Genomic DNA, 26534 nt, shown 5'->3' on the forward strand with positions numbered 1-26534 from the left:
GGTGACCGTTAAGAGGGGTTTTACTGTACCTGCATAAACTCCACGGCTTCACCTAATGCTTCTTGAAATTTACTCCATTTTTTACAAGTTTTATTAATAGAAATCCTTCATCAGTTTTCCATGCACAGAATATACTAACGACGTAAATTGGCAGTCGAATTGTTCCTTGTTCCCCGGTTAATCGAATATCATGCTCTTTTATTAATTCAAAGAACAAAATATCTGATAAAGTTATCGATAAAATCGGGTGAAAATCAACAAATGCTACAAAATGTTGTATATAAACTGTGTTGCTTATTTCATAGTATTCCCCCCCCCCCCCGTTGTAGTGAACATGACAGGCTGCCTAAACAGTGGAGTGTTCCCGTATATGATGGACGCAGCGAAGCAACCTAGAGGCGAGTTCAAGTCTCCAGGATTCGATGAAGGTCAATATCCCGATCAGGCGTATTGCAAATACGTAATTACAGCTCCTCGTGGATATGTGAGTGTACCTAGTTCTAATTTATATCGCTAATATAAAATGATAACCATTAGCCTCCTCCTAACCAGGACATGGCCTGCCGCTGTGTTTCAAGGAAGATATATAAGCAGGTGGTAAAACACTTGGGTCACGCTTGAAAATATAATCATTAGCCCGTGTCGTAAAATTCTATAAAAGACGAAATGCAAGCCATTTTGACCTCACATTTTTATTGTTTTTGATCTTAAAAAAATTTAAAATTTAAGTTGGAACGTGGAGATAAGGTCGGCCGTGATGCGATGGGACGGGTATTAGAAATTTATCAAAGGTTCCCGGTACTAAAATGTGACACTAGTAAAATTATATTAAAACAACTGACACAGAAATTATCAACACGATGATTTAAAAACGAAATTTTCAAGATAAAATTTCATTTGTATATATGTATATATGTATATATATGTATATATATATATATATATATATATATATATATATATATATATATATATATATATATATATATATATATATATATATATATATATATATATATATACTTATATATATAAAAAGCAGTGTGTGCTAACTAGTTTTTCCCTTGTCCTTTCTCTGAAAAAATTTGACTTGGAATACTTGAAGCTAGTTAAATAGTGAAGCAAATATAATTACCTCATTTTCGCCAAAACGTGTTGATTTTGGAAAAAGATATTTTTTAAATCTATATTTTTTGACTACCGCTTTACAAATTTGGTGATAAATTTGCCATTATGGAGGAGCGAAGGTAACACGTAATATTACGGTTAACATCACATTGCACGAAGAGGAAATAGTGCCAATATTGAAAGAAAATAACAGATCTTGGCTTTTAACAAGGCTGAATATTTTAGATCATTTGCAATTAGCGGAAACCCGCTGTCTAGTGAAATTTTTTTTTCGTTGGATGTTTGACGTGTAACATCGTTAGAAAACTCACTCGTCACAAAAATTGAAAACGTTATAACTCCCTTAGTATTCATCTTATCCCAAAACGGAAAACACTTTTCCACATTAGTTTTTTACAAGGAATCACGTGTGTTATTATTGGACGGTCGACAGTATAGCCCCTACATAAATAGCTAATAGCCAAAAAAATACTCGATGGATTATTAATATTCGCCAGAGAAGTCAATAAATAGCAAAATTTCGCAACCTCCCCCTTATGGGATTATCAGTTATTTCTAGTTTTTAGTTAAGATAAAGGAATTTATCGGTTTTAATTGGAAACAGCAACAGTTATCTAGATATAGACAATATAGTCGATTACAACGATCATCTTATAAAGATCATTTATCATATTTTCTCTCTGTCCACAGAAAATTAAACTCACTTTCAAGGAGATGGAGATCGAACCTGGAAGTATGTGCGGCAAAGACAAAGTTCTGGTTACAGACAGTGCCAGTCGGGATGAGGACGCAGAGACCGTAGCTTATTGTGGGTTGGAGCCTCCACAGCATCCCATCGTCTCTAAGAGGAACGTTATGGAATTGAAGTTCAGAACAGATTACATGATTACAAAGAAAGGGTTTCGCGCGCAGTATGAGGCTGTCAGACCGGATGGTGAGAAACTACGCAAATGAAGTTATTATTATTCTTTCGTAAACAGTTTCCATCGTAGTTTCGACACGAGATCTTTAATATTGATTTGGTGTTGAATTCTAAATTTCCAATATAGTCTTTCTTTCAAGGTATATATATCCTATATTATGTATATATAGTATGGTCAAACTCCATTATTAGTTAAACTCCAGCTGTAACAGCACCTCGGTTATAACAGGTAATTGGTGGTCTGGTCTAATTCCCATACGGAATATTGCTTATAACGTCGATGAAAATACCACGAAATTCGATATACGATACATTTAAGGTATCATTTTTAAGGGGTTTTTCATAATTTACGTGTTCCTAATCAACACCACGACCCGTTTTCGAGACATGACTGCATTTTACCGGAACTTTGCTGTTTCTAACTTTTTCCATCGCACAAATATGCTCTCCGTTTTCCCAAGGTTTTTTTTTGGACGAAATTTATTACAATATTTAATTTTCACCAGAATCTGAGATGAAGGTATTTTTGATAATTTAGAAATTGCATAAAAATGAATATGACTAGATAAATACTGATTTCACTTGTTTGCGCTGTCAATTTTTTGCCCCACTGAAATACATTTAAAATCACTGCATATTCTTTAGTTCAGTATTTTACGCTAACGATTGTCATATTTGGCAATTTATCTGACAGTTGATAATATTTTTGGTGAGAATTAGTGATATCTCGTATTTACGACCACGATTTCCCGTTTTATCTCGATCAAGCATGGTCAGCCTAGTCATAAATAATCATGCACAGCTTCATGCACAGCATTTAATTGTGTCTGATTGTATTTTCTGCCAAATATATCTGGAAACGGCAACTTTGGTTATAATGAAAATTCTCTGGTATAACGACAAAAGTTCATGGAATCTTTGATGCCGTTATTACCGAATTTCACTGTATATTCCATTAATGCTATATATCAGTAAAAAACATTCGTTATTTATTTCTATATTACCAGAAGTATGCCCAAGGGGATACAGCATGTGCACCAACAATAACTGCTTCAGTCCAAGCCAGAAGTGCGATGGCGTCGATGATTGTTTAGACGGTACTGACGAAGAAAACTGCAGTGAGTTAATTTTAATTTTTAATTTTGATTATAATCCTGAAATGTTTAATTAAAACTTGAAGAAAAGTAATGTTTTGTGTGTAGATAAGTCACGGCCAAAGCCCGAAATCAGCCAGTTCCCAAACTGGCCGACCTATTGGCACGACCAATGTCCGAATTTCGAACTTTGGCCCTCCTGTTCATGAAATGGTTGGGTATCCCCGGCCAGACAACAGACATGATTCTGGGGTCATCGCCTTATTGTGTGAAATTTTTTATGTGATATTTATGGCCATTTATAATTATGGTTATTCATAGCAACCCTAACGATCAAAAGAATCGGAACATCGATAGGTTAGGGAAAATCATATGAATATTGTAAGGATTTCTATATCCACGCTTTCGGAAAATGTTCTTGTTAATTGGCCAATTTTGGGCTTTGGCCGTAAAAGATACAAAATAAAAAAATGTATCGATTCCGTTTTCAGTAATGTTAGTCACACTCGTGTCCCAATAAACATTCGCAAATATTTACTTCCAATGCATAGAAGGCAATTTGCCTCTCTTCCACTGCATAGAAGCACAAGCGGCATGGGCTAGCAACACTCTGGCACAGCTTGGCCCAATGTTCCTTGGCGGATATTTGCCTGCAGAACAATTTAATAGGCCGATGCTTGTTATGACAGTTGGTATTCTTCGACCAATATGTGGTCAGACGGATTGGAACATCGGAAAGGAAGGCGGATCCTTTTGACTTTTCTGGGGGAATCGAAGTCCTGATCGTTTTTTTGGACTAGCCTTCCAATACTTTCTCCCTCCAACATTTGACGATCATTGTCAATGTTGGAGTGGAAACACTACTAGCTCATGACCAACCTTGGAACGTTTTTAGGACAGTCTTGGCACGAGTGTGGCCTTAGCTAAATAGTTTTAGATACGTATTTCAAAAGAAAAAAAATTCAATTCGCAGAACGTCCACTTCCCGAAGTCGACTGCGGACCTGGAAGTATTCTACCTCTGGAGAACGCAATGGATCATGATCGTATAGTTGGTGGTACGGCAGCAAAACCAGGCAGTTGGCCATGGCAAGTTAGTCTTCATACTAAAGGCTATTATCCTGACGGACATCAGTGTGGTGGATCTCTCATTAACGCCCAATGGGTAATGACTGCTCACCATTGTCTAATGGCGTAAGACATTTCAGAATATTCTCGGAATTAATCATTTGTTCCTGTAAGACTTTCAATTAGATATCTGATGAAATACCAGTTGAAACTCGAAATGCATTTTTTTAAGTCTATATCGACTTTAGCCAATTTTAGCCGTTGCCCCTGTGTATGGGCGGGATCACGTGTCGGACAAAACTTCATTACACCTTTTAGTGGTTTTTAAAATCTCACTGATCCGCACTACAATGCTACAGCGGAAATCACTAAATCATCTGCAGGCCATACCTTTTTGCAAGGACAAATTTTCACGCCCAACTCCGAAAATAATAATCCAAGGAAGATAAATATACTCTAGCTTTTCTATTATTTATATTGAGCGCGTATTACTTTACTACTTCTGTTGTCAAACTTTGAAGAAAAGCTGACTATGCCCACTGGAAGGTTTGGGGGGGGGGGGGAAGGTAAAAGCATGTTTACGATCAAAGCCTCCCATACAGAGATAGCTGGGCTCGTAATAGCCGAAATAAGAGTTTTTGAAGCAGGCGGGATACCTCGTAATTGCCGAAATACAAGGCATCAAGCGGGCGAAATATCTCGTCAATGCCGCTGTAAAGATTAAACTATCAAATGTGGATGAATGGAATTTTACACACATGTATATATATATAAAAAATATTATAGCGTAAAAACAAAGCAGAAAATACAAAATAGAAAAAATGAAAAAAAAGCACAATAAAACAAATAAAAAAATGCAAATTGGATCAAATGAAAAAGTACAAAACGGAAAACAATACAAAAAATACAAAAATGTAGAAATACAAAAAAAAAAACTGAGTTAAATCTATAAAAACAACGTAGCAAACAACATTAAAAAAAATTAATAATTTGACCAGTGAAATTACTACTGTCGGACATGGTAACCATTGATTTTTATATCACTCTTAAAAACATATAAATCGAGTCAAATTTGTATCATTGACGTGACATTTTATCGTTGCAAAAAAAAAAGTTCCAAAAGAATAAGATATCAGTTATCGGGTATCTATAACTTATATGAAATGAAGGAAAAGTTTGTAACTTTCATATTTTTATTAGGGGTCCTTATCCACAAGATTGGATAGTGTACGTCGGGCATCATCGAAGGTATCAAAGGGACCCGGACCAACAAATGCGATACGTGAAATTGATGGTCATTTACCCAGGACACTATGGAAAGGAAGTGAGAAATTTTTATATTCCCTACTATCATATAAAAAGGGGGGGGGGAAATGCTCACAGGTATACGATAATAAAATAGTCACTAACCAGATCATTTGGATATTTATGTCTTAAAAAGAAGGGAAAAGTGATTTTTCACGTATTTTAGTTTATTTCTTTCAAGAATCATCTCATTCTATCATTTCAAATTGAACGCAATACCAAGTTTTTCTTTCCTCTCTTCTGAATTCATACTGTTTTATCAGGACCGGAACTAGGGGAGGGGGGCAACTACCCCGGACGGAAAATTAAAGGGGTGGCATTTTTAATAGGAACAAAGAATTGCGGAATAATGTTTGAACCCGTGCGGCAAAAATCCCAGTCAAGGCCTTGCTTTTATAGTAGGATTTACGGCAGGCTGGTCTTCAAACTTTCAGACATGGTGGGTCGAACTGAAACTTCTCTCGAAACCCGTGGGACACCAACTCATGTAATTTAGTTACTGTACATCTTTATACAGGGTAGGCAAAAAGTCCGCGTATAAACTTTCAAAATTCATAAGAACCGGAAAAAAAACCGGTTAGCATCGCTAGGTCACGGGAATTTTTTTTTAAAACTGTGAAAGAAATTACGAGCAGCCAATAGGTGGCGCTGGTACGAGTGAATTCGGTGGAAATATGCAAATGAGACGGTTATAAGAACTCGCGCTCTCAATCCGCAACCAGTTCACCAATTATGAACCGTGTACGTGGGCCTGATGCACTCTGCCGTTGCTGGATTTGTGACTCGCCTGCAATGTATTATCCCCTGTGGTGGTGGTCATGTGTAACACATACTGTTTTAATAAACGATTTGGAGGCATTCTGTTCGTTATATGCGTATCTTTTCTTTGACTTGTGTACGTCAGCGCCACCTATCGGCTGTTTTTTAGTTATATTTTTTCCTGTGAAAAAAATTCCCGTGACCTAGCGATGCTAACCCTCCAAACCGTTTTTTATTTCGATTATTTTTCCGGTTTATGAATTTTTAAAATTTTTATGGACTTCCTCCCCCCCACCCTGTAGAAAGGGGCAAATGGAGTCACGAGTTAAACAGGGAAAAAATAATGAATTTCATTTAATTATATATTTATGCAATAATTTCTCTAGTTAAGCATCAATTTCTATTAGTTCTCAAATAATTCTTTTCACTAATTCTGAAAAGTTTGATTATTCACTGTTTAAATTAATTAATTCAGTGTTTAATTTCAGTCTGAAATCACTAAGTGATTATTTACTTATTTATTTCGAATTCCTTGAAATTAAATTTCTCAATAAATCTTAAAATAATTTCTCTCCATAGTTATGGAATTACTGTTTTATTTATTGTGAAATAATTTATATCAGAAATTACGAAATTATTTCTCTCCATTATTTATAAGTTTTTTCTTTCACTAATTCTGAAATTATTTGGTTCAAAAATTATTTCTTTCAGTGGTTCTGAATTTTCATCAATTCTGGAGTTAATTGTTTTCCTCTAATTCTAAGATTTTACCAATTCGTTCCTGAATTGTTTATTTCATTAATACTAGACTTAATCGTTTTTCAATGCATTTTATGAAAATGATAGACGGGCCAAAACAAGAAAAAACTCAGATGGTGAAATGTAGATCCACGGGCCATGCGATGAAACCCCCTGATTTAAGGGTTATTATGTAATTACGTTTCCCATTTGCAGATTCTATCAAAGCGTATTGATCTGAATCACGACATAGCCCTGATGAAACTGAATGCACCTGTGAAATTCACGGACAGAGTTCGACCGGCCTGTTTGCCTCCTCAGGGTTACAACATGCCGCTCAGAACTAAATGCATTGCGACCGGATGGGGCGAAAGCAGAGGTAACTGACTATTTCCAACTATTGCGAAACCATTTGTTTTAATTATGGTGCCTACACACACATAACTGCAAGCTTGGCAAGCATGCATGTTCAATCTTTTTGGGCAAACATGCAAACCTTTTGTCTCCACAGTGCTTGCACAAGCAACAGATTTTACACTGGAGCAATTTACGGAAAATTCACTGAAAAACAATTCGGCACGAGTGAGTGAGCGCTTGACTAAGGCAGTGACCAAATGAAAAAATGAGTGAAGGAATGAACAAGTCAGTGAGAAATTGAACAAGCTTAAGTGAGTAAGTACACCCACTCGTTGAAGTCGGTTACCAGGTGAGCAAATGGGCGAGAAAGAGTGAGTGAATGACCAAGTGAGCACATGAGCGAGTGAATGAGCAAGTCGCATACGCCCAGTTAGACACTGACTTGATCAATTGCTCATTCACTCGCTCATTTGCTCAGGCATACGCCCAGTTAGACACTGACTTGATCAATTGCTCATTCACTCGTTCATTTGCTCAGGCATACGCCCAGTTAGACACTGACTTGATCAATTGCTCATTCACTCGCTCATTTGCTCAGGCATACGCCCAGTTAGACACTGACTTGATCAATTGCTCACTGTGTCACTGACATGCTAAATTGATCAGTTGGACACCCAGCTGGTCACTCACTTACAAGCAGAGCTCACTAAAAGGTCAAAACTGATACGGGTATCCACATAATTATGCATGTGTAAACGCGGGGCTTGAACAAGCATGTATTATCAAATTCACTCAAATTGCTTGCGCAAAATCCTCATCCAGACGCTCATGCATGCTTGTACAAAAAGTTTGGAGATACACGCTTGTCAAGCTTGCAATTACGTATGCAGGCACCTTTAGCCTTCCACACCAAACCGATTCTTTTTTATCTACTGTTACTAAACTGCATATATCGTATAAACCTAATAAACATTTCTTTGTGAATTTTCTAATTATCTGCTGCATGCTGGAACGTGTTGTATGTGTATCTGACGCAGTGTTTTCTCTCTCTCTCTCTTTCTTCACCTTTCTTCCACATATATATATATATATGTTGAAAACCTAGTGCAATTTCATCTACCTTCTCTCACCCCATTGAAATTATGTGTATTGCCTATTTGTTGAAAATTCAATTTTTTTGCAATTAATAACATCAGTATTTTCGACTAATTAGTAGTTATAAATGTAAAAATGCAGAAACTTGAAAGGACAATTACAAAATTAATTTGTGGATTTTAAAAAAAAAGAACACGGCTGTCAATGTAACAAAGTTAAAATAACTTTGTACGTGCTGAATTTTAGTGACTAAATTAAAATTTTTATTAATAATATATTTGAAATTTCAGGGGGTGATCTCAAACCTTTTACCATGGCGAAAACTATGCTATAATAGAAATACCATAAAAAGTACTATTTAATTACTCTGTTATTTCAAATTTTTACACATTTTTTTGTTTATACAGGATGATTCAGAAAAGATGGGAAAAAGTTTACGGAAAATAAATTACGGAATATGTGTCTGGGGAGGAGCATATTATGAAAACATACGCAATCTAGACAATCTTTACAATAAGTTAAGAGAGTTAATAAATGTCCCGATAGAAAACAATAACATACAGTGCCACATATTGACACTGAGACAGAACTACATGTACAGAATTTATAAATTTATCATCAAAAACACGAAGAATGGTTAGTAAAATATGAAAATAGAACCTCGAATAGATATAAAAATATCAAGTGCCTAAAAGTAACAAAACATCATTTCAAAAAAAGTTTTTGTTACACCGCACCAAAAATAATGAACTTCATCCACTCTAGTATATTTACACAAATAGTAATAAAAATACAGATTACAATGTATTTATTATGATCAAAAACACAGATATTAATGCAGTGCTTTGAAATAAATTATGGCACCAATGCATATTAATTATATACTAAAATACATCTAATGAAGAAAAGAGCAGTTGCTGAGGGAGAAAATTATGTTTTAAAAATCATATAGGCCTGCTGGAAGGACTTCATAGTGTATGTATTGTATGTATTATATGTGTGTGTGTATTTATATTATATGTTTGTATTTGTATATTGTGTGTGTAATTTGCTGTTTGTTCGTTTTAATTAAAAAATAATAATAATTAAAAAAAATATTCATATTCATTCACACACTCGTGATGTTCAATTTTCTGTAGATTGGAATATACAGGATGATTCAGAAAAGAGGATGAAAAACTTTAAGAGGTGATAGTACACGCAAATAAAACCAATTGTCATCAAAGATTGCATGGTCTAACATGAAACGCAAACGCGCTAGCGCACTTCAAAACGGCCGCTGGGCATCCATGCCAAACAGGGCTGGCATCCATGCCTTTTATTCGCTGTGACGCAGATTTTCATACAGTTTCTCTTTCTTCCCCAGGTTATATTTGTGTTCATATAGTGTTCTTTTTCTCCTGATAAATTTCAACAGGAATGCCGTTTGGATACGCGCTAGCGGGTTTGCGTTTCATGTTAGACCATGCAATCTTTGATGACAATTATTTGTATTGGTGTGTACTACCACCGCCTAAAGTTTTTCTCAGATTTTTTCACCCTGTATATGCTATCCTATGCCAATAGAAAATTTCACATATCTTTAATACTTAATGTTTTTGGAAATTTTCAAGAAAAGCATTAAAAACAGCTTGCGTACATGATAAAATAACATGACATAAATGTAATTGAATAAAAATTGATTCAAAATATGTAAAATAAATGAATTAGTGAAACGATTTTAGATGGAAAAAAAATTTAATGAAGAAAACCGTGTGTTTAGTTCATAAAATGATGAAAAATATTAAGATCTCCATTCAACTCTGATACTGGGAATGCATTCAATCTTATTTAAAATGAAATTTAAAAAAACTAAAAAACTTATGAATGGATTTCTCTCAAATCTCTTTTTCGTAATTTTATGAATTGAACAGTTTTCTTCATTTTGAATGAATTTTCATTGATGATATGTGATTTTATCATGCGCGCAAGATGTTTTTAATGCGTTTTTCCTGAAAATTATTTAAAAATCATTAATCATTGGAAACGTGTGAAATTTTGTACCAGCACATAGAATATCATACGCGACCAAATACATGCTGTAAGAATTTGAAATAAATTGAGATGGATAAATAATATTTCTTTATAAGGAGGTTTTTTTTTTAATCATGTTAAAAGGTAGGAGACCATATAAAGTGAAAAATCAACGTTGTTGCCACATATATCTACTGAATTTTATATTTCATGAAGTTTCCTCGGAATATTTTGTGTATTTGAATGTGCCACAAATGTAACAAATCTCTATAGGTTCTGGATACTTCGAAGAATTGAAACAAGCTGAGGTTTACACGGGTACCGGCAAAAAGTGCATGACTTTCAGGAATGAAACCATGATATGCGCTAGAAGTCACGGAAGCCCGCAGGACACCTGCCATGTAAAAATGCCAAATTCTTTGTTCTTTCTTACGTCATTTTTTTTTATCTCATGCTGCACAGAGAAACCGTTTAATTTCGCGCGTGATAGCGAAATAAAATATACTCATTTTTTTTCCTTCGGTTCATTCTAATGGAATGAAAATTATATTATAAGTAAGGCTCGAATTTTTATGACCTAAAAATCTTAGAAATATGACTTTTAAATATAAAAAGTCCCATTTCCAGGAATGATTCAGGCTCTTGCCGGCCAATACATGAAGTGGTCAGTGATCGCTGGCAGTAGTAAAATATGCTGATGTTAGACGGTCCGGTAGGTGCCAAATGCATTTTTTGTGGTCACCAACGTGTGATGCATGGCGGTATATAGTAGCTGTATTGGATTAGCTCCATGTGACGAGAGAAAAAAAAAATAGAAATTCAAAAATAAAAACTATTCATATAATAATATGAACATAGTTTTTTCTGTCAAATTTTGAAGGGAAAAAAGTTACCATATCGTGGCGGTGGTTTGATGGGTTACCATGCGCATTATTATCACGAAACAATACGCCAACTTGGCAATGAATACGAATCATGTCTTCTGTTATTGTACTTTGGCCAAGGCTCTCTGGCCACTTCCCAAACTGGTTGGCCAAATGTCAAAATTCAACATTGGACGGGTCAATATTCAGAACTGGTCGCTATCAGGTTTTGGCAGTAACATATATGTTATAATAGATGTGACAAATCGATTATTATGCATACTTACGAACCGTCTTGGTAAGTTTGATGAATTTACCATATTTTCCGGTGAATAAGCATTATATCCAAGCTTCGTTGGTGAGTTTGATAAATACTAAAAAAAAAATTATCACGTTAACCGGAGATTATGCGTAATTGTTGTTGGTAAATTTGATAAATACTTGCATAATACCTTAGTCTAGTTGGTGAATTTGATAAATATGAGAAAAATTACCGAGTCTAATATGTGTGATGAATATAGTCGAACCCCGATACAATGATAACAAATTTTATGATCATGCCCCGATATAATGATACAATGCATGTATGAACTATATGTATATCATATCATACAGTACGATTTATCATGTTTACCAACGACGCGGCGCTTGAGCACTATGCATAAAATGTCGTTCAAGGTGATAATTTTTAGTACATATTAAATTTACCAACAATGCTTGGGTACTATGCATAATAGCGAGGAAAAGGTGATAAATTTAGAGACATTTATCAAACTTAAAAAATTCTTGGTAAGTGTTCATAATAACCGCATTTACGCGATTTACCATAACATATACATGAACAATTATTTCAACTCATATTATTTCCAGTAAAATTTCAAGAAAAACTTGCATCAAAAATTATATTAATAATTTATTTATTTCCGACCAGAATCTACTTTTTCCATATATTTTCCATTGTTACAAATAAATCCCATTGCAAAACTTAAAATTATCATGTTATAAATAAAAATATACACCCACAAAAATTGTCGAATTCGATGTTATATTTCCATGTTCTCTTTCAACAGGGTGACAGCGGCGGGCCACTGAATTGCAAGATCGGCAACAAATGGTATGTCATGGGCATAACCAGTTTCGGAGGGGCGAGCAATCTGATCTCCGGTTTGTGCGCCGTAACCGATAAAGCTTCAGCTTATAATAAAGTCTCCGCTAAAACCTCGTGGATCGATGACATGATATTACGTCTAAGCTGATTCGAATCGAAAAATAAGTTTTGACATCTGCATCTTGATTAATTTATCGAACAAAACTGACCAATTATTCTGTATATTGACGAATTTATTCTCGGATCTATAACACATGATTTGATGAAATTAATACAATAAAGTTGATTAATTAAAAAGTTATAAAACCATTTGATCGTATTGCTGTGTTTTTCTTCCCGTCGCATATGTCATCGTACCAGTACCAGGGGATCTTCAACGCATGACCCGCGGAACACATCCGACACTCGGAGCTTTTGTCGTGTCACCCCGCGATCAATTTTTTAAAATAAAATTGTTGAAAACATTAAACAAAACATTAAAAAACGATTAACTTTAGAATAAATGAAGGAAAAAAATTCTAGAGTTATATATAAAGGAAATCATTTTTTTCCTTACGTTGTTTTGCAATAACGATCTGACACGGTGTTCAGAAATTACCGACTATTACTTCTAAACCAAACAAAACTGGAGATTTTGGGGTTCCGAAAATCCTCATTTGTGTGAAGAGGAACCACTGCATTAGCGTAAAGTTACTGCATGGGCTGCGGTATGCGCCATGTGTGCTGACAAATTGTTCCAAAATTGTAACGTAACGTTCAGTAGTAATAGTTTCTCGCACGAAGAAGGGGCCGATAATGCCTCTCGCGCATACCGCAGCCCATGCAGTAACTTAAGGCGAATGCAGCGGTTTCTCTTCACACAAATGAGGATTTTCGGAACCATAAAATCTCCAGTTTTGTTTTTTTTTTAAATTTTAAAAAATTAAAAAAAAAACTACATTTTCGAAATTTCTGTACAACATTCTTACAGTTTTGCTAATAAACGTACCGTTTACCGCATAATTCTATTGATCTTTGTTGTAGAGATATTTAATTTTGAAATAAGGGCTTATTCGCTGATCACCCTGTACATAGGGTACATAATTAACACATGGCACACCACAAATTATTAGCGAACCGTTCATCCTACAGGCATACTTTCAATTGGAAAAATTATCTAAACAACGTGTAGAACTCAGATACTGCATGTTGCAAGGAGTTGTACAGTTATAAAAAGAAAAAAAAAAACTTTTTATACGGCCACCCCCATGCTTAAAGGCCCAATTAGAAAGTGATTGCCTTGTCTCTCCTGCGACAAATATAAGAAAAACCAAGTGCAATATTCGAAGAAATATTTTAATTAAAAAATCTGAAAAAAGTTGGGGAAATACAGAAAAAACTAACGGAAATCCCCTCCCCCAATTTTTGATATTTTTTTATGGTTGCTCATTTTTGCTGTATAGTACTTGGCACACTTACGTCCGAGTTGCGTAATTACAAAGCTTGCATTCTTGGTTCTACTAGAGCAGCGATTCTCAACCCTTTTGACCTACGGAGCCTTTTGCTGTATGTAATTTCTATGGCAGAGCACAGTAGGCCTATTTTTTTATTTATTCATCAAAGTTATGACCGACTTATTTTTATTATTCAAAAATATTAATAATTATTTTTTTAAAATTTACTGGTTTTTTTTTATTTTTCTCGAGTGGCCGCGGAGCCCCTGGAATTTCACACGGAGCACCGGTTGAGAGCCGCTGTACTAAAGGAATTAGCACGCAGTGGTTTGTAAAGAATACAGCAAAACGTCACGAAGGCGGATTTCTGCCGGAACGCAGTTTCGCCAAATAACTCACAAATACAAATACAAATACAACGCCACAACAGGCAAAATGCCCAACGAGGTGGCTGATAAAAAGATGCCCATAAAAATATGGTTGTCATATGTTTCAAAAATACAGCAACCCAATTAAAAATGCAATTAGAACAACAAACTTTGATACTGTGAAACTGAAAAGTCTTGCATATAATGAGAAAAAAATAAATTAAATAATAAATGATAATTTTTTACTTAATGCTAAGTTCTTCACTTTATTAAATATTTATATACGTGGAAAAAATCTCTGAATATCTTGATGCAGATTAATTACCGCTGACTATTTCTGCGCCGAGAGGTTGAAAGATAAATATCGTATTAAAAAAAACTTTATAAAGAATAATTATCAATGCGACCTCTATGTAAAACAAAATCAAATTCAAGGGAAAAAATCGACATTTACCTCTATTAAAACGTGACCAAAACTTCAATTCCTCAAAATTTCATTGCTGATGGATGACATTTTGTGAATTTTATGATAAATAAGAGTGTGTGTGCGTGCGTGTTTTTTTTTTTTTTTTTTTCAAAGTGACGAGCAGCAATGGATTATTCGCAGAAAATTATGGTTTCTATGATTACTTAGAGTTACACAACACTCAGCACTGACCACTTTAGAGAGAGAGAGAGAGAGAGAAAAAAGTGAATTCGTTTTTTCAATGCAAATAACTCTTTTTACATCAAAATACTCTCAGATTTCCTAATAAACTCTCAAGAAAAAAAAGTACCGTTCATCTTCTGTCAGTTTCCAAATTGCTTTTCTGTTAAAAAAATAAAAATATACGATAAAGAAGAATAAGTCAAAGAGAGAGACAGATCGTGAAAAAGCGGAAAGATCGGGAAGGAAGGAGAGAGAAAAAAAACAACTTTAAGCGGGTTTCGAACCTACAACCTTCGTCGTAAAAGTCCTATACTCTACCTAGTATACATTTCTTTTTCTTTCTTTGAAACCGAGCACAACTCAGTTCTATCGCCATGGACAATTTACCAACTAGTGAGTTGTACCGGAAATGTAAGTGTGTGTACCTAATAGTGTGAGTGCGTATCTACTGTTGTGTCTCATTTTTTAGTGTTGCCATCTATATTTCAGAAGTGAAGTGAATGAAGTGTAATGACTGAATACGTATACTGTTAGTAGGCCTGTTGCTTTCTGTGGCGAGACTTTTTTTAACTGGGAGATCAGCTCGCATTTGCGCCTCGAAGTTGGTAACCACAGAAAACCAACTTCAACCGACCACCACTGCGGCGACGGTGGGGCTCGAAACCGGGTCCCCGCGATGAGAGTCCATCACTATGACCACTTGACCACAACAGCGACTTACCTCATACATTACAGCAGACATCAAGCTAATTCATGTAATTAAATAAATCAAACAAACCAAAAAAAAAACCACGTTAATTTTGTATAAAATAGCATTTCGCCTTATATAATTTTCTATAAGTGATGTATTGGTTCATTGCGACCAATCACGAGACACTAAATTCCTTTTTGTTTTCCCTGGTATGCATCTAGGAATGTAATCTTTGTTCATACGCGTCCGGGGTGGTTGGTTGGTCACTGGAGAAGAGTGATGACTGAAAATGATGATCATGAAAAACCGAATTCGTTCCTTTTGATTTCACAGTAGTGTTCGAATAGATTTGTTTTCCTGTTTACCTTGGTTTCTAATTCACAAGAGCTCAAAGGTTTCGATCTAATAAGTCCTCACGAACATAAAATAATGAGCGAGATCGAAAGTGACCAAACGATAAAACAATTTAAGATTCGATTTTGTTTTCCTCTCGCATTTTTGGTTTTTTTTATCTGCGGAATACTTACTATATACTTGGAAGATAAATCTATAGGTTTATGACTGAAACGAATGTTAAATCCCGTGTATGTTCTCACTAAACATTATAACGGAGCCGACATCGCAAAAGAATCGGGCACCTGGCTCTTCTGAAGTTCGAGTTTTCGCTTTAAAGGCATCGAAGACGGAGATGAATTTTGTGATACTGGTTATTGTGGAAATAAATGGGCAGAGTACAGCCAAAAGTAGATTGAATTCCTTTAAATCATTTCGGCTACAAAACCATGACTGAGTTGAAGCTATACTCAAACGTATAAATCCCGATACCCACTAAAGATGTAAACTTAGCCTACAAAATAAAATGAACTCCATTTTCTATTTCACCCCAAAAAAATGGGGGAAAAGGAAAAAAAAACAGTTTTAAAATCAGTTTCATTTTAGCATTTATATTTTTCTTATCGAATTCAGATGAAATAATGCTCGACAAAAAAGCGCTGATGGAAAACGTGTAAAATATGGGAAATGAAGAGTTCATCAAATATACGCCAAACTTGGAAGTTCCATCAAAAGGGAAACGTCAATATTCAAAGATCTTGCCAGAAAATAAGTTTTTGTTTCTTGTTTTTAGATAGATAATAAATGAATAGGATGTTTCAACAGCCGTGTTTACCCACTCGTACTGGATGCAGAAAAGCAACCAAGACGAGATATCAGATCTCCAGACTACGTGGAGGGAGAGTATTTCGAGAATGCTTACTGAGATTATACACCCTCAAGGCACCTCCTGGCCAGGTAAGAATATAGTGGGCATACAATCCCGTATTTTAAGAGATAATTTCTTATTTTTTCGCAATTTTTCTATTCCGACTTTTTTATTAAAAAAATGTCCCAATTTTCCGAATTTTCAACGGAGTTTACGTGAATTTGTAATCTTAGCTGGAATCAGAGATGAAGATAATTTGCATTGCACCTAATTTTCATTACGATAATTATAGCTGTAAATATTCATATTCATCTCACACACTCGCGATGTTCAATTTTCTATAGATTGGAACATACAGGATGATTCAGAAAAGATGAAGAAAAACAGAAAGAGAGATGATAGTACACACCAATACAAACAATTGTAATCAAAGAACTCATGGAATAACATGAAGCGCAAACGCGTTAGCGCGTTTCAAAACGGCCTCCGCACACGTTAAAACATCATTCCCGTTGAAATTTATCAGGAGAAAAAGAGCACCATGCATATGCAAATGTAACCTGGGGAAGAAGAAGAAATCGAATGAAATGTGAAAATGTTTCTTTTCTTTGATGTGTGAAAATGTTTGTTTTTGTGTATACTATTGCTTCTTAGTTTTTCCCAACTTTTCTGAATAACCCTGTATTTGCAGTAGTTTTTCATATTTTTGGCAGATTTTTACCGATTTCAGCCGTGAAAACATTTGTTTCTCCGCTTGGGGATGTCGTTTTTATCTTGGATTACTATTTTTATTATTATTCTCAATGGAACGTGGTCAGCCTTAGAAAATAATTGAAGATATAATTTTTGTATTATATTAAGTATCATAACATCTTCAGCTTGTAGAAACAATAGACAGTGTGAACAAACACATGTCATTGTTGTCAAAAAATGACATGTATTATTGTATGCTGCACCTATAGGTTGCTAGTATTCAACAAACGCCAAGCTACGTGAGGCTATGATAAAGATATGTTGGTGTGATAAAGAAAGCATATTTCTATGTTGAATTTCAAATTGCAATTTGAATAATTTGATGTGGCAATTTTTCACAGATTATGAAGTTGACTTTCAAAGGAATGGAATTCCAACCGAGCTTCCGGTGTACCCACGATAAGATGTACATTCACAATGACCCGAATGACAGAGGCACCGATCTTGACTCGTACTGTGGTACTACTCTACTGGATCACGCGATAGTTTCGTGTGGAAATGCGATGCGTTCAAGTTTAGGACTAACGAACTATAATCAGTAGGAGAGGTTTCCAGCAGAATACGAAGCTGCCCGACCAGAAGGTTAGATAATTCAATATATTTTAAAGTCCATCAAGGGTAGAGAATAGGATTTTTCAAGAGGGTATCTATTCTAGTTCTCACCCGTCATTGGAGAATCATTAAGACTATTTAAAATACCTGGTTAAATATTTGTGAATACATGTGTGTATGTTAAGATTACTATTGAATTATGTTGTCATGCAACCTATGTGTTGTGTACGTAGTTCCATACAGGTACTTGTCCAGGATGTTATCTGAAGTACTGTAAACAATAACTGCTACAGTTCAAGAGCTAAATGTGATGAATCTGAGGAAAAAAATTGTGTGGTAAATATGGTTTTCTTTTCAATGAAATCAGTGCAGATTTTACCGGGTGCAAGGTTTTTCGATTTTATAAAAAAAACAATTGTGTGAATCAGATAAGCTATCCATGTCTGCACACCTCCTGTGATTTACGATATAAATATTTTTCATTCTTATTCTGCCTCTGCTGACAAACACGGATTCGGCTAACGAACATTTTCGTTGATATGAATACAAGCATTAGCATAAAACAGCCGTGTCGTGAGGTGAATTTCAGCATCAATGATCACTAGAATTATACTGTCACTCGAGCCCGATTAAGGGGTCTTACATCTTTTAACATGGTGAGAACCATATGTTCTAATAGAAAGATCATTAAAAATACTATTCTATATACTGTATATAACTTTTGAAGAAATTATATAAATAACAATCAGAAGAGCTTTATGTTTATCTCTACAATAAATTATGACCAACATTTTGGGAAGATTCCAACCATTTTCGATAATATCTTTCGATGTCACAGTTTTCTTAATTTCGGTAATTATCAAAATAAAGTAATTGGACAACGCGGTCGAGTTTTCAGTGACCATAAAATGCTCTGAAGCATCACGAACAATTATGTATTACACACAATTATGCCTCCAATCTTCTTGATTTGAAATTTTATGGGTGATAATGTAAATTATCTTTAAAAGTCCGCTATTCAACACAGGCATGCAAGGGTAGGTGATTGGAGGATCTCGCTCGGAAATCAAGACATACTGCAAGGATCCGAATGAACAAATGAGACACGTAGAACCGATAGTAATTTTTCTAAACTATACTGGTGACGAAGTGTATCTTCAATTATAGGTATAACCCTTTAATTGGCAAGCAGTGAAATATGAAAAGGAGAAAATTTTTGAGCGGTTAGATAAAGCAAATGAGGTGCATGTCATTTCAGATCATGTAATGTCATGTTCCACAGTAGGAGATTCTAGTTTTTTGGAAAAATCAATCACTCAATTGCTTTCGTCAATGACAGTGTTCGTCGACGGACTCCCCTGTGTTCAATTGCCGCAAACTACAACAGAGCAAAATCTCAACGGCATTGTTAAACTTATCATTGTTCTTTTTTTCTTTGTTTAGACAAATCACAGCTCTCTCAAACAGAGAAACAGAGCATTCATTTATAACAATGAATAAAAAAAGTATAAAAACAAATGGTTTTTTTAACACCTGGAATATATGTTCACCGAGTTCCTGAAGAGTCAGTTTGAAAACTGAAAACAAGGGTGGTTGGATGGGAGACGTGGAATTCAAAGTTCACACACAAGAGTGGGTTAGTAGTCAGACGATCAATTGTGAAGGTAAACAGTGAAAAACAAAAGCTGAAAATGAGTAAAAGAGTCTCATTTCTCAACTCCGTCACATTGACTGAAGGATGGCATCTACACTCGTGAAAGAGGGTTCTGGTGGTAGGGCGATAAGGGATGGTATCAACACGCACAAATGTGTTGTAGTAGTTGGGCGATCCAATGTGTGAGTGAACAGTAAACCGAGCGTGATTTTCGCTTAGGTTTTCGAGCCACCATGTTCGTCACACTGATGAAAGCTGAAATCTACACTTATGAAAGGGCTATGGTGGTTGGGCGATGAAGCATGGTATCAACACGCACACATGGGTGCTAGTCATCAACCGATAAAGTGGAACATTGACAAAGAAACAGTGAAAGTGAGCATAAGTCTCGTTTCTCTGTTGGAGTCATTTTGTTCGTCACGCGGATTTAAGGATGATATGTACACTCATGAAAGGGATATGGTGGATGGGCGATGAAGGATGGTATCAACACGCACACATGGGTACTAGTCATCAACCGATAAAGTGGAACATTGACAAAGAAACAGTGAAAGTGGGCATAAGTCTCGTTTCTCTGTTGGAGTCATTTTGTTCGTCACGCGGATTTAAGGATGATATGTACACTCATGAAAGGGATATGGTGGATGGGCGATGAAGGATGGTATAAACACGCACACATGGGTTCTAGTGGTCAACGGATCAAGTGCAACATTGACAAAGAAACAGTGAAAGTGAGCATAAGTCTCGTTTCTCTGTTGGAGTCATTTTGTTCGTCACTCGGATTTAAGGATGACATCTACACTCATGAAAGGGATATGGTGGATGGGCGATGAAGGATGGTATCAACACGCACACATGGATACTAGTCATCAACCGATAAAGTGGAACATTGACAAAGAAACAGTGAAAGTGGGCATAAGTCTCGTTTCTCTGTTGGAGTCATTTTGTTCGTCACGCGGATTTAAGGATGATATGTACACTCATGAAAGGGATATGGTGGATGGGCGATGAAGGATGGTATCAACACGCACACATGGGTTCTAGTGGTCAACGGATCAAGTGCAACATTGACAAAGAAACAGTGAAAGTGAGCATAAGTCTCGTTTCTCTGTTGGAGTCATTTTGTTCGTCACTCGGATTTAAGGATGACATCTACACTCATGAAAGGGATATGGTGGATGGGCGATGAAGGATGGTATCAACACGCACACATGGGTTCTAGTGGTCAACGGATCAAGTGCAACATTGACAAAGAAACAGTGAAAGTGAGCAAAAGTCTCGTTTCTCTGTTGGAGTCATTTTGTTCGTCACTCGGATTTAAGGATGACATCTACACTCATGAAAGGGATATGGTGGATGGGCGATGAAGGATGGTATCAACACGCACACATGGGTACTAGTCATCAACCGATAAAGTGGAACATTGACAAAGAAACAGTGAAAGTGGGCATAAGTCTCGTTTCTCTGTTGGAGTCATTTTGTTCGTCACGCGGATTTAAGGATGATATGTACACTCATGAAAGGGATATGGTGGATGGGCGATGAAGGATGGTATAAATACGCACACATGGGTTCTAGTGGTCAACGGATCAAGTGCAACATTGACAAAGAAACAGTGAAAGTGAGCATAAGTCTCGTTTCTCTGTTGGAGTCATTTTGTTCGTCACTCGGATTTAAGGATGACATCTACACTCATGAAAGGGATATGGTGGATGGGCGATGAAGGATGGTATCAACACGCACACATGGGTACTAGTCATCAACCGATAAAGTGGAACATTGACAAAGAAACAGTGAAAGTGGGCATAAGTCTCGTTTCTCTGTTGGAGTCATTTTGTTCGTCACGCGGATTTAAGGATGACATCTACACTCATGAAAGGGATATGGTGGATGGGCGATGAAGGATGGTATCAACACGCACACATGGGTACTAGTCATCAACCGATAAAGTGGAACATTGACAAAGAAACAGTGAAAGTGGGCATAAGTCTCGTTTCTCTGTTGGAGTCATTTTGTTCGTCACGCGGATTTAAGGATGATATGTACACTCATGAAAGGGATATGGTGGATGGGCGATGAAGGATGGTATAAACACGCACACATGGGTTCTAGTGGTCAACGGATCAAGTGCAACATTGACAAAGAAACAGTGAAAGTGAGCATAAGTCTCGTTTCTCTGTTGGAGTCATTTTGTTCGTCACGCGGATTTAAGGATGATATGTACACTCATGAAAGGGATATGGTGGATGGGCGATGAAGGATGGTATAAACACGCACACATGGGTTCTAGTGGTCAACGGATCAAGTGCAACATTGACAAAGAAACAGTGAAAGTGAGCATAAGTCTCGTTTCTCTGTTGGAGTCATTTTGTTCGTCACTCGGATTTAAGGATGACATCTACACTCATGAAAGGGATATGGTGGATGGGCGATGAAGGATGGTATCAACACGCACACATGGGTTCTAGTGGTCAACGGATCAAGTGCAACATTGACAAAGAAACAGTGAAAGTGAGCAAAAGTCTCGTTTCTCTGTTGGAGTCATTTTGTTCGTCACTCGGATTTAAGGATGACATCTACACTCATGAAAGGGATATGGTGGATGGGCGATGAAGGATGGTATCAACACGCACACATGGGTACTAGTCATCAACCGATAAAGTGGAACATTGACAAAGAAACAGTGAAAGTGGGCATAAGTCTCGTTTCTCTGTTGGAGTCATTTTGTTCGTCACGCGGATTTAAGGATGATATGTACACTCATGAAAGGGATATGGTGGATGGGCGATGAAGGATGGTATAAACACGCACACATGGGTTCTAGTGGTCAACGGATCAAGTGCAACATTGACAAAGAAACAGTGAAAGTGAGCATAAGTCTCGTTTCTCTGTTGGAGTCATTTTGTTCGTCACTCGGATTTAAGGATGACATCTACACTCATGAAAGGGATATGGTGGATGGGCGATGAAGGATGGTATCAACACGCACACATGGGTTCTAGTGGTCAACGGATCAAGTGCAACATTGACAAAGAAACAGTGAAAGTGAGCAAAAGTCTCGTTTCTCTGTTGGAGTCATTTTGTTCGTCACTCGGATTTAAGGATGACATCTACACTCATGAAAGGGATATGGTGGATGGGCGATGAAGGATGGTATCAACACGCACACATGGGTACTAGTCATCAACCGATAAAGTGGAACATTGACAAAGAAACAGTGAAAGTGGGCATAAGTCTCGTTTCTCTGTTGGAGTCATTTTGTTCGTCACGCGGATTTAAGGATGATATGTACACTCATGAAAGGGATATGGTGGATGGGCGATGAAGGATGGTATAAACACGCACACATGGGTTCTAGTGGTCAACGGATCAAGTGCAACATTGACAAAGAAACAGTGAAAGTGAGCAAAAGTCTCGTTTCTCTGTTGGAGTCATTTTGTTCGTCACGCGGATTTAAGGATGACATCTACACTCATGAAAGGGATATGGTGGATGGGCGATGAAGGATGGTATCAACACGCACACATGGGTACTAGTCATCAACCGATAAAGTGGAACATTGACAAAGAAACAGTGAAAGTGGGCATAAGTCTCGTTTCTCTGTTGGAGTCATTTTGTTCGTCACGCGGATTTAAGGATGACATCTACACTCATGAAAGGGATATGGTGGATGGGCGATGAAGGATGGTATCAACACGCACACATGGGTACTAGTCATCAACCGATAAAGTGGAACATTGAGAAAGAAACAGTGAAAGTGGGCATAAGTCTCGTTTCTCTGTTGGAGTCATTTTGTTCGTCACGCGGATTTAAGGATGATATGTACACTCATGAAAGGGATATGGTGGATGGGCGATGAAGGATGGTATAAACACGCACACATGGGTTCTAGTGGTCAACGGATCAAGTGCAACATTGACAAAGAAACAGTGAAAGTGAGCATAAGTCTCGTTTCTCTGTTGGAGTCATTTTGTTCGTCACTCGGATTTAAGGATGACATCTACACTCATGAAAGGGATATGGTGGATGGGCGATGAAGGATGGTATCAACACGCACGCATGGGTGCTAGTCACATTTGCAATTACAATATAAAGAGAATTGTTATTATCAAATACAATGTGTTGCTTCTGATGGAGAAAGTTTCATTGATATTAAATTACATTGTTTGGTGATGTAAACTTCAATTAAAACCTTTTGATATCACCTAAACCTGTTATTAATTATTTCTTTTTCAAATCAATACACTCAAAACATTAAAATTGGTGCCAAAAGCATCAATCAACGAATAATTCAATTTTAGCCGCTATCTTGAATTACATCATCCCAGTTTGCCCCCTAGTTTGGCTTCCGTCATTTGAAGTCGATTTGCTCGTCACACTCATTGAGGGATCGCATTTACAATCAGAATGGGTTGTGGTGGTAGCGCGTGTTAATGCCATCGTTAATGTTATTAAGGATGGCATTAACACGCGCTACGACCACAACCCATTCTGATTGTAAATGCGATCCCTCAATGAGTGTGACGAGCAAATCGAATGTGCACTGGTTAACGAGGATGACATTAACACGCAGACATGGGTTGTAGTGATCGGGTGATGAAGTGTCACAGTGAAACGAACCGAGAGTCTTGTGTCTCGAGCTTCCTCAACCAATCAACTGGTTTCATTTAAAACAAGCGGTGAACAGTGACTATATCCCTATCTTGGGACAGAGTGGGAGCCATGTTCTGGTTTGGTGGTGGTGGTGAACAGTGACTAAATTGTGTAGCAAAATAAAAAATAAAATAGGAAATGAAAACGTGCAAAAAAATTTGTTTCCCTTTTGTGTGGTTTGGAAACGTGCAATGTCTCCATGTGTACTTGAGAACATATCCACAGCAAATAAAATATTTGAGAGAAAAATTACACCGTTTTTATTCGATCATGATTTGCATTGTTTTTCTTCCAACTTATAATAAAATTATTTGCATCCAATTTACAAAAAATAATTATTTTATGAGTTCGTTGTTCTTCTCTCTCCCTCTCTCTCAGTGCTTTTCAAAAAATTGTAAACAAAGTTATAAAATTTGAAATTTCTCAGTGATGTCATTCTTTATTTTCGCCGATTTAAGCAAGGACACATGCCATGAGAATGTGCACTGGTTAACGCTTATTAGCCGATATACAGGGTGCATAGCTTGCAGCGTACAACAAATCACTTACCCTTATACCCATTTTACCCGTATTTATGCTACTACTACTAGTAAACCCCCCACACACATGTACCTCGTCCATATTCCTCTGCGGAACTTCTAACGAATTGGTACGTGTTGGAATGTGCGTGTCCCCGTTGCGAACCTAAGGGAGAGCTTGTTTCTGTGTAATGCTTGTTATAGTGCTGCCATCTACCATATATTTTTTCGAACTGAACGAGTGAAGTGTAATGTTTGAAGATTTTACCGTTGTAGGCCTGTTGCTCTCTGCGGCGAGACTTTTTAATGGGGAGATCGACTTGCATTCGCACCTCGAAGTTGGGAACCGCAGAAAACCAACTTCAGCCGACTGCCACTGCGGTGACGGTGGGATTCGAACCCGAGATCTCGCGATGCGAGTCCATCACTATGACCACTCGACCACCACAGCGGCCTCGCATTTATGCTGCTTGCCCCGCCCCACCCCAACTCTTTTCTCCGTTTTCTGAGTTCTAATTTCTCAACGAATATTGAACTTAGAAACATTGAATGTTAAGTATTATTGCAGTAACGATAGATTAAGCGTAATTCTCAACACGGAGAACGAGATAGAAATATCTAACACATAACGGAGATAACAAGTATTTAGAAAACTCTATGCTAAATAATATGAATTCTGTGTAACAATCTTTTCTACTTAGATATAATCACCATAACGATAGAACCTGTATTAGGTACAAATGCAGTGATATATGATAAGAGAATCTAACATTATCTAACATTAGGTTGTTTCCCACGCATCTGCGTTTACTGTACCCTCCTTTTTTTCCTTCAACATAATCATAATCAGTGATTAGCTTTCAAAGAGTATTAGTAAGGATACTCACGCGGTAAAACACTAGTAGATATCCTGGAAACGAATCTGACTGGTTCCTTCTAATCACCATGTTGCCGCGTATCGTAACGGCTCTGTTATTTTTCCTCTCATGTGATTTGATACCTGCCCAAAGAGGTGAGTTCAAGGGGTTTTTTTTTTCAATTTTTGTTGTTGACTTTAATCAATGCCAGTTAACTGTAAAATAATGTGATAATCAAGCTTTGTGAGTTGGTGCGAAAATTTTCGATGGAATGAATAATTGTAGGCATTAACAATACTTAATACCAAAAGCGAGTTAAGAAGACTTTCATTAAGAATATATATATATATATTTGTATCCATGTATTGTGTGTGTTCATTTGCTAATAAACCAAACCGTACTCTATTAGAAAAATGAAATGACATTAAATGTGCATTTATTATTCAATTTGTGCAATCGAGTACGAGTGGTATAAATTATCAATGTAAAGGTGCATTATACATATATATACAATGCACTTTTATATCGGGGACTTGTTACAATCATTTAACTCTTCAAGTTTTTTTTTTAAGTTCCCAGATCCGCCTTTTAACTGCCTCAGTGGAAATCACTAAACCTTCTGTAAAATGTCACATCTTTTTTTCAAGAATAATATTTTCTTCGATTTTGTACAGATGCGAAGACTTTCCCACCAACTCCGAGAATAATTAAAATTAAGGAAGAGAAATACTCTGCCTTTTTCTATTATGTATACTG

The 26534-nt window shown here is 36.5% G+C and overlaps 1 protein-coding gene across 1 annotated transcript in view; it reads left to right on the plus strand.

The window, feature by feature from the left end:
- The window catches only part of LOC149089817 (transmembrane protease serine 9-like), a 75309-nt gene that overhangs the window by 1603 nt on the left and 47172 nt on the right, over positions 1–26534 (plus strand). Inside the window, exons 2-9 of the mRNA XM_089234764.1 lie at positions 330–484; positions 1819–2062; positions 3058–3168; positions 4118–4337; positions 5412–5535; positions 7230–7392; positions 10752–10879; positions 12412–12595. Of these exons, the coding sequence (XP_089090890.1) occupies positions 330–484; positions 1819–2062; positions 3058–3168; positions 4118–4337; positions 5412–5535; positions 7230–7392; positions 10752–10879; positions 12412–12595 (1329 nt within the window). The remainder of the gene's footprint in view (positions 1–329; positions 485–1818; positions 2063–3057; positions 3169–4117; positions 4338–5411; positions 5536–7229; positions 7393–10751; positions 10880–12411; positions 12596–26534) is intronic.

This window comes from Pholcus phalangioides, unplaced genomic scaffold (assembly GCF_987345545.1).
Source record: "Pholcus phalangioides strain wild (caught in Gottingen) unplaced genomic scaffold, Ppha-v1.0 ptg000001l_1, whole genome shotgun sequence".
NCBI classification, from domain to species: domain Eukaryota; kingdom Metazoa; phylum Arthropoda; class Arachnida; order Araneae; family Pholcidae; genus Pholcus; species Pholcus phalangioides.